The sequence below is a fragment of the Onychostruthus taczanowskii genome, unplaced genomic scaffold (assembly GCF_017590055.1).
Source record: "Onychostruthus taczanowskii isolate IOZ18803 unplaced genomic scaffold, ASM1759005v1 scaffold18, whole genome shotgun sequence".
In the NCBI taxonomy this organism is placed as follows: domain Eukaryota; kingdom Metazoa; phylum Chordata; class Aves; order Passeriformes; family Passeridae; genus Onychostruthus; species Onychostruthus taczanowskii.
The window spans coordinates 9,859,587-9,875,987 of NW_024499017.1; the positions used below are offsets into that span (position 1 = coordinate 9,859,587).

Here is a 16,401-nt window from a genome sequence, read left to right on the forward strand (position 1 = left end):
GTCTTTCACCTTTCTTGCGGAAATTCCACCTGCAAGTGTATTGGATTTGACTTGACTCTGCAAGGTGCATCTGCCCAGGTCTGTGGTTTTTTTTGGGGTCTGTCAGGCCCCAGAAATACGTGTCTGTGAAGCCAGGGCTTTGCAGTTTGCATGTGGGTTTGAGAAGGAGGAAAGCTCCAGTACTTCAAGGCTGTACAAAGATAGCATGTCTGAAGTGCTGTGCCTGCAGTTCTGGCATAGGTATGAAATTGCATTTTAATTGTTCAGTGGCAGATTGTGCTGTTAAAAAAGTTCACAGTAACTGCGCAACAACTACGTTGGTACAGTTGATTTACTAATCTGAGTCTGAAACATGCTGTGGCTTTTCCTGGCCTGCTGCTATCTTGGTATATTTGGAATCAGCCATTCTGGAGTTACTGGGCATCACATGGAGGGTGCCAGGCGACTCCAGACTACCTGTGGAGGATGCAGAGCTCAGTGCAAGACTAGAATTAATGCTTGCTCTTCATATTTCTCATTTGTCCCTTTGATTCTCTACACTGGCTTTTCTTTCAATAATGTAGAGTAATACATCCTAACCAACAGTATGAATTGTCATTAAAATTAATACAGGTAGTTTCTATTAATTTTTCTGAAACTATAATGTGTATTACATCTTTATTTCTGTAGAAATCTAAAGAATGTTTAATAAAACTTGTGTTTTGTACCTGTTCCATTTATTTTCTAAGGAAATGTAAGATATCATTATATCTTGCCCAAATTTTGTAGGATATATAGAATGTTCTGCCTGAAAATAATAGGGATGTGAAATTTTGAATTTGAGTTATTTAATATAAATATTTATTTCTCCTTTCATCCAATTTTGTTCTCTTGCTGAACTATTCCTCTATTTACTGAATGTTTAGCAATCAGAGTATAGTGAAACCCTTTCTGAAAAACCATTTGGAGGAGCAATAACATATGTGTGCATACAAAAATCCTTGTGCCACTCTGTATATACACATAGGTTCATGCAGGAGAAGGGGATGGTGGGGTTGAAAAGCTGTAGTGCAAGAAGGACTGCAGTGAGTGTGTGTAACTGAGGGGCGACATTGGGTAAGTTTGTGTGTTTATTTCAGAGGTCAGTGTGAGGTAAGAGCCCCTGGAAATGACAACAGCAATGCAGGTTGTGAAATCTCTTTTATCACTGCTTCTAGTTTGTACTTTGAGAGGGCCTTTTGTTGTGTTGTTCATGTGTGTGGATTTAAAAGAATCTGAAAGGAAAGGTATGATTCACTTGGAAGTTAAAACTGTTTTTCAGCAGGGATTTGTTGGGTGAAGGGAAAGCAGAAGAGGTGACTGGGGTTGCACTTGCCAGTGGTTGGAATGAGGCAGCCTGGTGTGCAGTCCTGTGCCACTTACTGCAGCCATGCAACCTCCTCCCCTCTCCATCTGGGTACTTTCTGTCTCTGCATTCTGATTCTTCTCTGTTGATATGAATGTAAATTCGTGGTGTAAGATCAACTTTTTTAGATGGTGACTTTTAGGATGGTAATTTGGATACATCTTTAAGGATCCAGGTGAGACTCTGCATGGTCTCTCTTGGAGAGATCAGTGTCATCATTAGAAGCTTTTGGTTCCTGGTCATTTATAGGCACAGTGTGAATTATTTTGAAACATAAATTTAGGAGTCTTCACCAATCAGATATGCAGATCTTAGGAGATGCTGTCATGATTTGAGAGGGAGACTGAGACATTAAAACCTCTACCTTGAGAATAATGATGCTTGGAAAAATTCATTTAAGAAAGATGCTTGTATCCTATTCAGGTTAACCTTTGAGGTATCATTTTCACAGTGTAAGTTGTTTAATGACTGTGAGAAAGGAGTGTCTGGTAGAAGTTTGGCCTGGGATACTTTGCCGAAAGTAAGAAGTTCCAAGATGAATTAATGTTTAATTTTCAGGATTTTGTTGATGAACTTCCTTGCTTGTCTGTCCATGTTGGCATCATAGAAATACAGCATTACATTGGTGGAAGCTTTGCTGTTGTTCAGCTCATCCATGTCTGGCAGCAGAGCTGCTGTTTCTTCATGTTGTTAAAGATCTTCTGTTACTGATGAGGTGCTCATTTGAAACAGGTTTTATATTGTGGCATTCTTAAATGCATGGACAGAAACCCTCAGCTGTTTTCCTTGGATCTTGCTCGGTCTGATAAACACATTTTGAGAGCAGCCATGAAATGTTTTTCTTCACACTTCGTCCTGTAGCTCGTAAGTCAAGACTGTCCAGAAGTGGAAAGAGCTGTTTATTTCTCTGGTCCACAGGCAGAACAAAACCACTTCCTCAGTTTTCTAATAAGTATCTTATCTTGAGAGCACACATATTTCTATTTCAGTGCTGCCTCCCTCCTGTTCTGCAGGCCCTGTAGCAAGGGTTTGACAAAAGGGAGCTGGCTTGGGAGAGTGTGTGCTTGTGCAGGGTTCCCATTCTGCTGTGCTCCAGTGCATACCCATGTTCTCTGGAGAGCTGAGAGGTGAAAGTGATACAACAGGTTATGTTAAATAACACAGACCTCTCTGGAGCTGGCCATCAGAAAACTCACAAACATTTTAATTATTAAGCTTGATTTGCTCTTTATATTACTGCTTCAAATATTTTTCTTGAAAGTACCACTGACTGTATTAGCTGACAAGGTTAGCTGGCTATGTAAGATGGTTTAGGCAGGTAAGGTAAAATTGTATATTTTCTTTTTTGTTTCTGAACAGTTTTCATGGCAATTGGAAAATTACTTGCTTAGAGTTAATGCCATTTGTGAAATCACATTTTCTGTGAGCCAAAGGCCATGTGTATGCACCTTGTCCATGGAAAATCAGTGATAATGAAATAATAAAAATATGACAGGTTATTTTTCTTCTTCTAGTCCTTTTCTACTATTGTCTGTTACTATTTATTTGTGGATTTATGGATTAAAAGCTGGCACAATTTGCATTTCTTGTCCAATACAGACCTGCATTTTTATATATATAGCTATTTTATATGTGTGTGCATACTTTGAATTATCCATCCTACCATTTCAGGCTCTGCAGTTGTACTTACTGAATGTTGTTTTCTTTCAGTGGATCTGATGGAAATAAAAGAGATTCGCCCAGGAAAAAATTCAAAGGACTTTGAACGCTGCAAAGCAAGGCACAGAGAAGAGCACTGCTTTACTGTTTTTTATGGTACCCAGTTTGTCCTCAACACCTTAAGTTTAGCAGGTACTTTTATCTTTTTTCTTTCTTCTTTAAGGTTACTGATTGAACAAGTCAAACACATTGATGGAACAGGAATGCACAGAATAATGTGGTTTTAACTTCTGCAGTTCAGGAGTGCACCAGATGCTTAAAATCTGGAGCCAGACCTTTTCCTCAGCCCTTCTTGTCTGTGACCTGCTGCATTTGGAAAGTTTCACTTTCCAGTGGCGCATCATGTGAATGTCGTTTCTGATTTTTCTAGCAAGGTAGATTTTTGCTGGTTAAATAACTCCAATAAGGTTTTCAGCACTGAAGAGTAGAGGTAGCATTGCCCTCTTTAAGAACAGCTATTCAGTGTGGCCAGAATATTGTCCTAACACTTTTAGACTGGCCAGAATGATTTGGGATGTAATAGCCATAAAAAGTTGCACTGCAGCTGCATCACAGAAATTTTCCCATGGCCTATGGGCAATTGCAGACTAATTTGGAAAAAATGAAGTTTTAGTTTGGGCTATTTGTGTGCATGTCGCCTGATAATACTAAACCTCTTCTAAATAAGTACTAGGGAACCATAAATAAAATTGGAAAATGATAAATTTAAAATGAAGAGGTCTGTGTGAAACAAAGGGAATTTTGGAACTCTTTTTATTATAGGCAAGATTATCCGTGGTTACAAACCTAAAGATTTTGAAATTAAAGAGATATAAGTTTTTACAGTACAGGCTGAATACAATTTCTAACTAGTGGAATTTACAAAGAGATTTCTTTTCTAAAAGATTTGTAATGGGTCCTTGGTTTAGAACCATACAGACAATTTATTTGGAGTTGTAGTTCTCTCTTCATTTAAATCTTTATTGCAAAATCGTAATGTGAGAAAAGGGGAGTGCTTTCTAAGTGTTTAAGTACTGACAGCTTTTATTTTTTATTATTTGTGGGATGAATTTCTTATAGATTGCAGTATTAGAGTACAATTTTTTTGCAGTCAGATGCTTTTGAAATGAAAGACTAATCCTTTCTTAGGGGTTTTTAAATAAGTTTTACCATTCTTGACTGAAGTCTGTGAAAATTTTGAGTAAGTGGCTGTGCTTACGTGCAGCTGTGCCAGGGACTTCAGCTTGATTTCCTCTGACAGCCCCTCCAGTCCCTCCCCCATGGCAGTTCTCAAACCAGGCCCCTGCCAATACTTTGAAAACACTTGGTACCATGAGCTCTTGCTGTAATGCTGAACTGCAGAACAACATGATATAACTTTCAGTGAGGGGGAAATCCTTTTCCTTGTGGAAGGGCTTTGTCATGGTTTCTTAAAACAATATAAAAGAATTGTTCCTTGAAGGGAATGGTAGCTATCAAAAGGGGCAGAATTGTCTTGGGAGAAGAATTGGTTTGGCAGAGGTAGTGGGTGTTCTTTCCAAAATTGTAACAAGGTGAAAAACATTTCAAATGGGGAGCTGAGGCTGGGCTCTGGCTTTGTCCTTGGGGGATAAAGCATTGTTTGAAAGTATGTTTAAATAAAATGTAATCTTCACCTTTTGAGAAACTTGTTTGCTTTGAAGGCTGATAAAAGATTTCAGCTCCTGAGTGAAAATAATTTTTCAGAGCTGGTTTAATTGAAGAATGCCTTCATGCAATTTCAGAGCCAGCCTGCTAAATCAAATGGACTTTGCCCAGCTGAGGGCTGTAAAGATCACATCTCATGCAAGGTTATTGCAGCTTAGCTGGTATTTCCTAGGGAAAGCTGTGCTCAACAAGCAGTTCCTCATCTTCCTTCTGCTGGGCTGAAGAATTACCAAATGCAATCATGATAAATGATGAGGACTCTTCTGGTTTGGGAATGGAAAGGCAAACTACATTTTAAACAAAACAAAGCAGTGATATTCTAATTTGCAGGGTAGGGAGGAAGATGTACCTGGCTTCCAGCTAGGCCACATAAGGAATTTTAGACCTTTTTTTGACTTGTATTATAACGTTTTATATCTGCTACACCAATTTTGTACATTGCTCCTTTTCTGTTTGTCTTGCCAAAATTTAGTCTGGAACAATGTGTTGAGAGGCACGGTTAGGATAAATAGAAAGTGATTATGTCAAAAGCCAGTATATTGCAATTTTGTTGTAGGTTGCTGGGAATATAATGAACCAGCTTGATGCTATAGCAGTACCGAGTTCTTTTGCCTGCATCCTTCAGGTTGCTCTGATCTGGGTCCTAGGCTTTTGCCACCTTGGAGACAGAGGAGAAGAGAATTAATTTTGATTGTGTTACCACAGGAGCTCAGCAGTAGTTTTATAGTGATTTTGCTGAAATATTGAAACTTTCCTACTCTGATAAAAGTCTTCTAAAAGCAGGCATTTTTTTGTCAGAGCTTACCTGCCCCCAAATTTATGCTGTTTTTTATTAGCTTTATTAGTAGCAACATGAAGCTATGCGATGAGATTTATCAAAGAAGAAGGTTGGTCAGCAGCTTTGTGTACTAGGGTTTATCTAAACAAGTTCTGTCTTGGTTTTGTTTTGGTGTTTAACGTAGCATATTATTTTTTTCAGCTGACTCTAAAGATGATACTGATAAATGGTTGTGTGGCTTGAATATCTTGTATCAAGAGGTCATGAGTGCTCCCACACCTGCAATCACAGAGAGGTATGTGGGCATATTTGCACTTTGTGAGACTGGGAATTGAAAGAGGAAAATCTGAATGAAATTCTCAATGTCTGTTTTGCTACATAGGTGCTCTGGAGTCACACTCTCCTTCATACACTAATGTGAACTTGCAGTTCACCTTGTTCTGTGCACCCAAAACAAAATCTCTTCATGAGGTTACAAGAGCAGCTGGTGTTTGTGTGTTGGCTTCTTGGAAAATTCAGAAGTCAGCCATAGGAAGGTGAAGCTGCACCTCTGTCCTTTAGAGGATGTTGTTGCTCAGGCTCAGATTGCCTGTGGACAGGTTTCAGTAATGTCTCCATACCCCATTGCTTTTCATCACTGCTGGCATTTTTGTTTGTGGCTGCTGCTGTTAGTGAGGATATGCTCTGCCCTCACTTGTTCCCTGATCAAATCGTGGCTTTGACACTGGTGTTGTCAAACAAGAGTAATTCCTATTGAGTCTCAAAATCAGCTCAGCAGTGCTTTCTTCTTTTAGATCAAAATTGTGTAGGCATTTATTTACTATTGGTGCAACTAAAAGTATTTTACTGTGCATCTAAACCTGACATGCACTGTAATGAGGATTTTCTTTAAAATTCCTTAAAACCCTATCTCTTTCCTCTAGTTTTTAATTTTTATGCATCTAACAAATATTTGAGCCAACAGCTCAAAGATAAATCTGGCAGAAATCATTGAACTTATGGAGTTACTCCAGTTTAGGTTAGCTGAAGTTTTGGCTCACTTTATCCTCTTACTTTTTTACAGCTTCTGGTTACTCATTCTTTTCTGTCCTGCCCACCCTTCCCCTTCCTGTGTTGTTTATGTGACTTTAAAATGCAGCAAAGTACATATTTACAGATGTGGTTAAAAAAAACTGGCTGGATGCTTGAATGCTGCAAAAACTGGTAATGTTTTTGCTTTGCTAAAATACATGAATCTTAAGAACTTTTAAGTATTTCTATTGAGTTTTGTCTATAGATTTTGAAATTTCCTTGGCTGTATATTCTTTATAATTCTTAGATTTATTTTTTTCCCTCTTCTACAAGCTGGCTGAGAAAGCAGATCTATTCTGTTGATCAAACCAGAAAAAATAGGTAAGAAGCTCTGTCTTTTTTCAGATGTTTTTAGTGAATTTTTGTTGCAGATTCTGTGGAATAAAAAGAATAAAGAATTCATTGTCCAAAATGTGGAGTATGAGATCCCTGAAAATGGCATTTGCCCTTGCTTTAGCAACTCGAGTTTTGCCTTTTGCTAAACACAGTGTGTTCATAGCATTCCCTCAGGTTTATGTACATGGTATAATGAGGAAACAAATGATTGACAACTAAGTGTTTTAAATTTTAGCCTAGAATTACTTTGCCAGAAAGAGCAAAGTGTTATTTCAGAGATTGAGCTCAGCTGGAACTGCCTGGCCATGAGCTTGTCTCTGCCTTGTATTTGACCAGACCAAAGCCAAAGAATCACCTTTGACCTGGTGCTTCTCAAGTGAAAGAAGTGCCAGGGGCTCTAGCTCCCAGTGTGATGTGTGGCTTCATGTGTCTGGGTTTCAGTAGTTCCTTTCAGGTCCATGTGTGATGTGGCTTTGTAGCTTTTACACGCAAAGGAGACTTTAAAAAAAAAAAAAAATTCAACTGCACACCTGTCCTTAGAGTTGCCAGAAATCGTGACACTGAGAAGAATGTTAACTTTTTCTCCCTTCTGTGTTATCATTTCACCATGATTTTTCTCTTTGTCTGGAACATGCATTTTATTATTAAGTACAAATCAGTGTAGAAAAGCTCCTGCTTTCCCTGTCGTGTACACCTTTTCCTAAAAGCAAACTGCAGTGAGGTGTTTCATTGTGTGGCTGAGGCTGTGGTATTGCAGGAAATCACACCTTTGTGCAGACAGCCTAGGGCACTGTGCAGGCTGAGCTGAGACCCCATTTCAGAGCTGGCCACAATCCCATCAGCTGGCCACAGTCCCATCCTTTACTGGATATTGACTTGTACCCCCTGATGCATTTTCAGAGCTAACCCTGCAATGGGGGTGTGTTGTTGGGGTTCACAAAGCAAAAGCAAATGTTAGGGTGGAGCAGCTGTGGCTGACAGTAGGTGTCTGCTGAAGAGGCATCATTTGTTGCTTTAGGATTGTTTTATTGCTACGAGGCAGCTTGGTTGGGACCAAGGAGACTTGCACTATGGAGAGGGCAGTTTTTCCTTCTTTTCCTAGATGATTCATGCTTTTAGAAAAATTCAGGATAGGAGTTGGGACTGAGGTCCGTTGTGTTCTGAGCTGTGGTTTTTAGGGAGGTTAATTGTAAAGGTTAGGCTATCAGGCAAGTCCTGTTCCACAGGTTGAATTTTTTTCCAGTGGTAATGAAGTCCCAGCTCTTTGTTTTCTCTTGCCCTTGTCTGGCCAGAGGAAATTGCTTGTGCTTGGTGTTTAGTGTACAAATGGAGTGCTCGTTCTTGCTCCTAACAGTGTTTTTTTCCAGAGGTCTGGCGACGAGGAGGAAAGCCAGGAATTTCCTGAGTTCTAATCTGGCTTGGGCATGGACTTTAGCATAGTTCCTTCTTGCTTTGCCTCTTTCCCTCTTGCACAATGGAGATGAGAATATCTCACAGGATAGCTGCTGGCATGGACAATGTAGAATGGAAGTGTTACTTTCATTCACGTGCTAATTGGTTTTGTTGCTTTCAAGCAACTCTGTTCTGACCCTGTGTTTGCAGAGGTTTAATGGCTTCTCAATTGTCCTGTAGGCCAAGGCAGAGTCCCTGAGTCTTGTTTTGTTGGGTACTGTTGGTACTGCTTTAATATTTTGTGGGCTTCAGCAATAGGACCTACAGGTCTTGTAGCTGTGCTCCCTTGACTTGCTGCCTTGTTGTTATCTAGAAAACTTTGATTTTGGAAGTGTTGCTGGGATATCATTGGGCATTCTGAAACTCTGTGAAAAGAATCAGCAGGTCTGTGTAAATGGAACTGGAAGGGAACACCTGCTTGGGAGAGGAGAATGAGATCATGTTCAGATGTTGCAGAAGGGAAGAGTCTTGCTGCTGCAAATCAGCATTACCAGACTGAATAACATCTGGAGATAAAGGTTAAAATGGTATTGAAAACAGGGGCATTTTATTTTCTGTTTGTGCTCATCTGTTTGGTACAGCCTTTGCATGATGTTTTCTGTGTCTGTAATCCGGTTTCAGTGGAAGAAAGGCTGCAGTTCATCTGACCATGTATAAATATCTGCATTTGAGCTGATCATCTAGATCTGCTTAATTGCTGAGAGAGAAATACATATTTATGCAACATGGTTCTTTTAATTCCAAATTAATTGAAATGCCTGTTTCTCCATGTCTCCCTTGCTTCTGTGTAGGTGTTAAGTTTATATAAGTTTACAGGTATGTAAGATGAACCATACACAAAATGTTTCACTAGTCACATTTTTGTGTTGATAGAAAATATATGAGTAGCTGACTGGATACAACACATAGTGGTGATTTTGCTATCTTTTTTTCTCCTTTTTTCCCCCCAGTATCAGTCTTAGAGAGCTGAAAACTGTCCTTCCCCAAGTGAACTTCAAAGTGAGCAGCATGAAGTATTTGAAGGATAAATTTGCGGTAATTACCTGATTACTCAAATGTGTTTGGTATTCTCTGATAAGTGTTGATGTTTCTTTTTAGGACACTTTTTTTTAAAATTTATATCATGAATAGTTAAATAAATTTTACTGATTAATCTGTCAGCTTGGCTTTGCCTATATGTGAGGGTATAAGAAAATACAGACATAAATGTTCCTTCTTTTCATTGTGTGGGTGACCAAAGCCAACACTGGGTTTTGAGCTCCAGTACTGAGCAAGTACATAGAAAAGTATTTTATCTTTCTTTTTCTTCTATATAAATTTCATCTTAATTTTTTTTTCAGTAATCAAATAACAACCTCTTCTCTCCAACTAATGCCAATATTAATAACTTCTGAATGTCATTCCATTCCTTCAGGAACCTTGAATATCCCCACCCTTTCCTGCTTTCCAGCTCTCCACCCTTAAAGCAGACATTCTTGCTTCTGCTTGTTCAGCCAACAATGACTAAATGAGGCCCTACTTCTCCCTTGGTCATGGAAATGGAGTGAGGGTGCAAAATGCAAGGCCAAAGATGGGGGTTAGGAGCACTATGTCATAAACCAACATCTGTTTTCTTGTCTGTATTCTTAAAAGCATAAATAAATATAAAAATCCAAGTGGTTAAAAATAAAGTTGGAGTAGAACAGAATGCATTGGGGAATGCCATCTGGAGGAAGAGTAGTTCATTCACTGTGCAAGGGCAGCTCAGGGAATTCTAAATTCACTGTGTGCTACTTTCTGTTGTAGGAAATAGGTGCTCACAAGGAAGAGCTTACTTTTGAACAATTTCATTTGTTCTACAAGAAAATCATGTTTGAACAACAGAAATTGGTAAGCTTTTCATAAATAGTCTTCATTCTCTTCAACTGCTGCATCAGAGTATTCAGAGCTGGTTATCTTTTAGTTTGTTGCTGATTTTCTTTTTTCCTCATTCTCGTACCAGAAAAAGAGTGCTGTACTCAATGCATAGATAACAGTCACTATCAGCAGTTGGCCTAAGGAGATGAACAAGTCATTCATGTTGCTTCTTGTGTGTTGGTAGTAGAGATAGGCACAGACATTTTAGTGGGTTTTTAGGAGGAATTAATTTTGTGAGTTTGTTCAGGATGCTGAATGTCTTTTCATTTGGTTTGCCTGGTATTTTTTACTGGTAGAAGCAATTCCATGTTCCAGATTACCAGCAGCAAGTCCATTACAGGACATGCATGAGACAGTCCTTGGGAGACTTAAATGCTGTGGAATTACATTTTAGCTAATTTAAGTGGGCAACTCCTGACTGCTGTTTCCTTGTATTTGCGGTACAGATTCATGAGGCTGGTAGAAACTGCATACTTCTAGTGACTCTGAAAGTTAGGAACCCTTTAAAACGGTGTGAAAACACATAATTTGAAATTACTTGCTTGAATATCTTTCTTCACTATGTGCTTATTGTGGATTCAACTTTAATTTTGCAGATGCTAAAGTAGAAGCTTTGATAGTCAGAGTCAATGCTGATTTTCTGGCAATACAGCTTGTGTTGTTTAAAAGTGATGCTGAAATCATGGTGAAGTGATAAAAACCCTAGATAAACTGGCAGGATTTTGGTTTTGGCCATGAAAGTCCTGTTAATTAGCTTGAGCAGAAAGCTGAAGAGTAAAACACACAGTAAGGAGCCTCTCTGACTTGTTTAAGCTCCTGTTATTGCCCTGTGTGAATCACTGCGAAGAAATTTCTCAATTTGCTTACAAGTGCTTTGGGTCACTTGATAAGTTTCCTGCAATCTCTAATGATGCTGTGCCAGACTAGAAACAATTTAGGTTTTATAGTCACTTGAATAAATGTGATGGATGATACTTAATTCCAGTTTTTCTGGGATATCAAACAGTAAAAGCTCCCCAGGAATTTGACTGCTTGTATGAGGTGCTTTATCAAAGCAAGTATTTTGTCTGAGAATTGTGTTCACATTGAAAGGCCTGAAGTGCAGCTGCCAGCCTTGGCAGTACGTTTTTTCTTATGCATTTAATTAAAAATGTATCTTGCCAACTTGTGAGCAACTTCTCTAGGGTAGACAGGCATTTATTTCCCTTTCCAAACCAATGGACATTATTAGATGGATTTAGATAGAAATTGGATATTATTTTATTATTTATGTTTTTTCCCTTTTTCATGTTTCTTTTGTTTGTTTGTTTGTTTGTTTGTTTTAAGATTCTTGATGAATTCAAAAAGGATTCCTCTGTTTTCATTCTTGGGTGAGAGTCTTCATTTGTATTATTTTTCTGCATTTTCATATGGTTGTAGTGTTGCAGGATTGTTTTTATATTACCTCACTGGTTTTTTTAATTTTATTTTTTGTTCTAATGTTTTAGTAAGTGAAAACAAATCATCAATATTTTTGCATTCAGAAATTGGAAATAAGTTCTGGTGATTGCTTTTTACTTTCTGACTACAAAAATGGTATGGACTGAAGGTGCCTGTCCTCTGATTTTATAAAGAGCTGAACAGAGCTATAGAAGGACAATTTGATGTAGAAAGTTTTGCTTCAGTCTGGAGAGTAGTGTGGTGCACAGGCTGTGCCTAGACCTGAGCTGAATGCTGATAGTAATGGTTTCTGCATCTTCCACTTGATGGACTTGAAAGTTTAAGTAAAATGTGTACAGCATGAAGAAGATCCCAGGCATTGCTAACCCACTGATTGTGGATTAAACTGAAGCTTTTCCATGTGCCTCAACTAAACTAGCAAAACCCTGGTCAAGTTAATGCAGCTCATTTGCTACAAGGCAATGACTACAATGAAATTTGGTGCTTTTCCCAATGAATCCCTCTCAAAAGTACATCAGGAATCCAGGAGGATCAAAAATAGAGTAACTGGGTAATATAAGGCTACTGTAAATCCCATTGGAATTATAAAAGGTCTCATGCTGATGACAGTACCTTTATGCTGTAAATCCAAGATACAAACCCATGTCATCTTCTGCTGTTCCTCTGATTAACCTCTCTTATTTCTTTAGCTTCACTTTCCCTTTCTTTTTTTAAAGAAATACTGACCGTCCAGATGCTTCAGCAGTTCACCTCCATGACTTCCAGAGATTCCTGCTACATGAGCAGCAGGTGGGAAGGTTACAGAAATACTGAACTCTTTTTCTTGGGGTTGTATAACAGAATTCTGTGCTCATTAAAAAGAAATGTGAAGAGTCATAGAATATGATTGATGCCACTGTAATACTGGGCCTTGGAAAGATTTCTCCTTTGTTGCCACTGAAGTCTACAAGAACTATTATTTTTCATCTATATAAAGCCTCTGAAGGTGCACCAGAGGACATGAGGGAGGGCAAAGTAAATAAGGTTTTAACAAGCTTCCACTTAGTCATGTAGATAAACAGACAAGGTTAGAAGTAAATGCTGTGTGCAGTCAGAGATGAATGCCTGGTCTGGTCACTGCTGTCACCAGAGGGGCACTGGGGTAATGCCTTGGCCATGGCCCCATTTTTGCAGCTCTCACATTGCTGCATGCCTGCACTGCAGTCAAAGGTAATTTCCTGTTGAATGGAACCAGTTAGATGTCGCGTGCCAGCAAGCAGATAAGGATGAAGGCAGGGATTGGAACTGTGTCTTCATGGATTTCTGTAATGTGATTTATCACAGACTCCATGTGAAAAAATGGTGCAATATTTGCTAGGCACTGCTGAGCTCCAGGTTTGCAAATGTGATTGAAAAGTGAGACCTACACTTCCTGTGTAAGCTTGCTACTTTCTTTTTCTCCCAATTTCACTGTTTTCAAAGGATGTCTTCTAAGGCATTTAGAAATGAGAGAGATTATAGTTAAGGCATGTCCAAGGAGGCCAGCTTTTTTCTCCCTGTCAATGCCCATATGTACTTACATAGTGTGTGTCTCTCTGTAGATCTCTCTGTTCCTTGTTTGATTTTTGTACTGAATAACACCACTTCTCAAGTTGTTTTTTTTGTTTTTTTTTTTTTTTTTTTTACTGTATTGTAATTATCTGAAGGAATCTTGGGCACAGGATCTCAATAAAGTCCGAGAACGAATGACAAAGTTTATTGATGACACTATGAGAGAAACTGCTGAACCTTTCCTCTTTGTTGATGAGGTGAGATAATGGTGCTTTGTAGTAGTTCTCATAGACTTCTTTCACAGAATTTTCACTGGGTGGCAGGACCTGTAGTCCCCTCTTGCTGCATTGCTGGGTTTGTTTTATTCTCACAGGGTAAAAATGTTTAAATTCCATCTCTTTGTATTGTAGTTCCTCGCTTACCTATTTGCAAAAGAAAACAGTATTTGGGATGAGAAATATGATTCAATAGATGTACAGGACATGAATAATCCTTTATCCCACTACTGGATTTCCTCCTCTCATAACACGTAAGTTACCAAAAGTCCTGTTGTCTATCCCAGGTCAAAGAAATGTAGGAATGTGAGAAAGACAGTAAATTATGCCAGAAATGTGCTGCGTGGTTGTGTGAAACCTTCCTACAGTGTGGCCTAAATGTGGCAAATGGAGTTTCTGTGACTCTTTTTTCCCCTTCTCGTAAGATCTTACAGGTTTTGTGAGATAACTCAACTTCCAGAAAACCCAAGTCTTGGTAAAAAATATAAAGTATTGAGTTGAAACTGTTCTTCTGTTTCTTCTGAAAGCCTCTCTGCTTTCAAAAATTTAAGTTACTGGAGGGGCTTCCTTTTTTTCCAAGCACCAACAGCCTCACTGTGCTCATGTCAGAATTCATTAATTGTCAAAGTGTGTGATGATGAGTTTGAACTGTCTTCAAATGAAGGGGATTTGCTTATCTGGCACTTACCTGGCAGTGTAAGGAGAGGGAGGAGAGATGAACAAATAAAACAATGCAGGGAATGCAAAAAAGTGGATATGGATATAGCATATATGTGTATTTTGATATTACTCTAAATACCTTCCACATCCCTCCCGTGTGCTTCTGCATGAGCATGATGAGGTTTAGGTGGGTTTCAAAGCTCGTGATTTGCTCTCTAGAAGGATGTCAGGGTTGGTTGCTGTTTAGATTGAGCCTTAAACCTGCTGTAATTTGGTCTGTTCAAAAACCTGATAGCATCAAGTTCAGCAAAGTTTGGTTCTTCCATCAGAATTAGAAAGACCAAAACAAACCCATAACAAAATGACAACAAGAAAAATCAGCCCATACATTGTCCATAACAGGAGGCAAAATGTCACCCAGTGAGTGAGTGAGAACTGATTGAAATCAGCTGCCTGTCTTTTTTAACAATTTTTTTTTTCTCCTTAGATACCTGACAGGAGACCAGCTTCGCAGTGAATCCTCCACAGAGGCTTACATCAGATGCCTCAGGATGGGATGTCGATGCATTGAGTGTGAGTAAAGAGCTTGTGGAGTGGTTTGTAACATTTGGTCTGTACAAGTAGTTTCCCCTGTTTACCAAGAAAGAAAAAAGAACTGAAATCAAGAACTGTTTGCTTTCTGAAATTGAAGTTAGTCATATAAAAATCACTGATTCCTAAATTGTTTTTCTTATGTCTCACCAATGCCTCATTCACTTCCTCTGATTCTTGTTCCCAGGCAGTTTTGAGAGAGTCTTCCTAAATCTCCTCTCACTTTACACCAAACATTCAATCCTGAATACATATGAAAGCTCAGGATTTAAGCTGGAATACTTGTATAGCATAAATAGTTTATTTTCCTTCATTGTAATGCAGACAAACCTAAGGCACAGAGATTTTTGTGATGTTGTGCCTTTTGTCATCCTGTTTAACTTGCTTGTAAATCAGTTAATGTTTTTGTTCTCCAGCAATTGTGTATGTGTCTGCAGCTCTGTACTTGTGTTCCTTATTGAGAATTTTCACTTCAATTTCATGTTGTTTATTTGACTAATGCAAAATGTATCTCAAATTAGAGTTTCAGGGTTGAAACAAACAAAAGACAGAAGCTCTCAGCTTGTCACTTGTTGGAGTGTATTTATCCCTGGAAAATTACTGTAAACTAGTAGATTGACACTATAGTTGCCTGAATATCTTATTTCCAGATTCCCACACAATAATGCTTTGGGAACATTTTGTAATGTATTTTATTTGTCTTTCTCTTTCTTAAGTAAACTCAGTTTCCTCTGTGAGAGAATAAATTCATCTGATGGAATGTTTATTAGAATATTAAGATGTATAAATCAGTATATAGAACACTGAAGTTTTGGATTTATTCTTTTTACCAGAGTCATTTAAAGGGCTACCTGGTCTCTTGCTTTTCCCATTGCTTGTGTTTCCTAGTGGATTGCTGGGATGGTCCTGATGGGAAACCCATCATTTACCATGGATGGACAAGGACAACAAAGATCAAATTCGATGATGTAGTGCAAGCAATCAAAGATCATGCCTTTGTTACATCTGAGTAAGCTTTATTTTCCTTCAGCCTGTTTTCATGTGCTTAGACCTTTCTGAACTTAATTTCTCTGTAATCTAGAGCAAAAAGTAATCAGAGAATAATGAATTCTAGTAGCCTTCATTAAAGGCTACATGTGGGTCTTTAATAGACGCTGTTTTGAGGAGGAGTCCCAGTGCATAACCATTTGTTGCTAAGGAAGATAGTGAGTACCCTAAAGTGGCTTCCAGCTCTTTTTCTGGGTCTTCTTTTATTAAGTTGCAAGTGGATCTCCAAATGCTTAATAGTATGTCTTAAATCTTACAAAAAATTAACAAAATGATGCAATTGACAAATAATAGTTTGTCACGTGGTGTTTCTGTTGTAGGGAAGGTCTTAGCTGAGAAGATACAGAACTCATAGCATGTCTCCTGAACTGGTAACATCAGTTTAGATCTGCATCTCTGCCCTTCTTTAACTTGTGCTGAGATGTCCTTGACAGGAAAAATACTACCCAATGACTGGGGAAGAAATCAAGCTGTCAGTGTCCTGTTTTTCCATGTTACCAGTTGGACATAGAGAGGCAGTATATTCCCATGTCTGCACGGGAACTTTGTGTTAGTGA

General features: G+C 38.6%; 1 protein-coding gene across 1 annotated transcript in view; it reads left to right on the forward strand.

Annotated features, from left to right (window-relative positions):
- Nucleotides 1-16,401, forward strand: part of PLCG2 (phospholipase C gamma 2) — a 55,231-nt gene that overhangs the window by 12,892 nt on the left and 25,938 nt on the right. Inside the window, exons 3-13 of the mRNA XM_041400909.1 lie at nucleotides 3,095-3,235; nucleotides 5,748-5,841; nucleotides 6,891-6,938; nucleotides 9,356-9,440; nucleotides 10,191-10,274; nucleotides 11,628-11,671; nucleotides 12,458-12,530; nucleotides 13,427-13,528; nucleotides 13,682-13,800; nucleotides 14,694-14,779; nucleotides 15,686-15,806. Of these exons, the coding sequence (XP_041256843.1) occupies nucleotides 3,095-3,235; nucleotides 5,748-5,841; nucleotides 6,891-6,938; nucleotides 9,356-9,440; nucleotides 10,191-10,274; nucleotides 11,628-11,671; nucleotides 12,458-12,530; nucleotides 13,427-13,528; nucleotides 13,682-13,800; nucleotides 14,694-14,779; nucleotides 15,686-15,806 (997 nt within the window). The remainder of the gene's footprint in view (nucleotides 1-3,094; nucleotides 3,236-5,747; nucleotides 5,842-6,890; nucleotides 6,939-9,355; nucleotides 9,441-10,190; nucleotides 10,275-11,627; nucleotides 11,672-12,457; nucleotides 12,531-13,426; nucleotides 13,529-13,681; nucleotides 13,801-14,693; nucleotides 14,780-15,685; nucleotides 15,807-16,401) is intronic.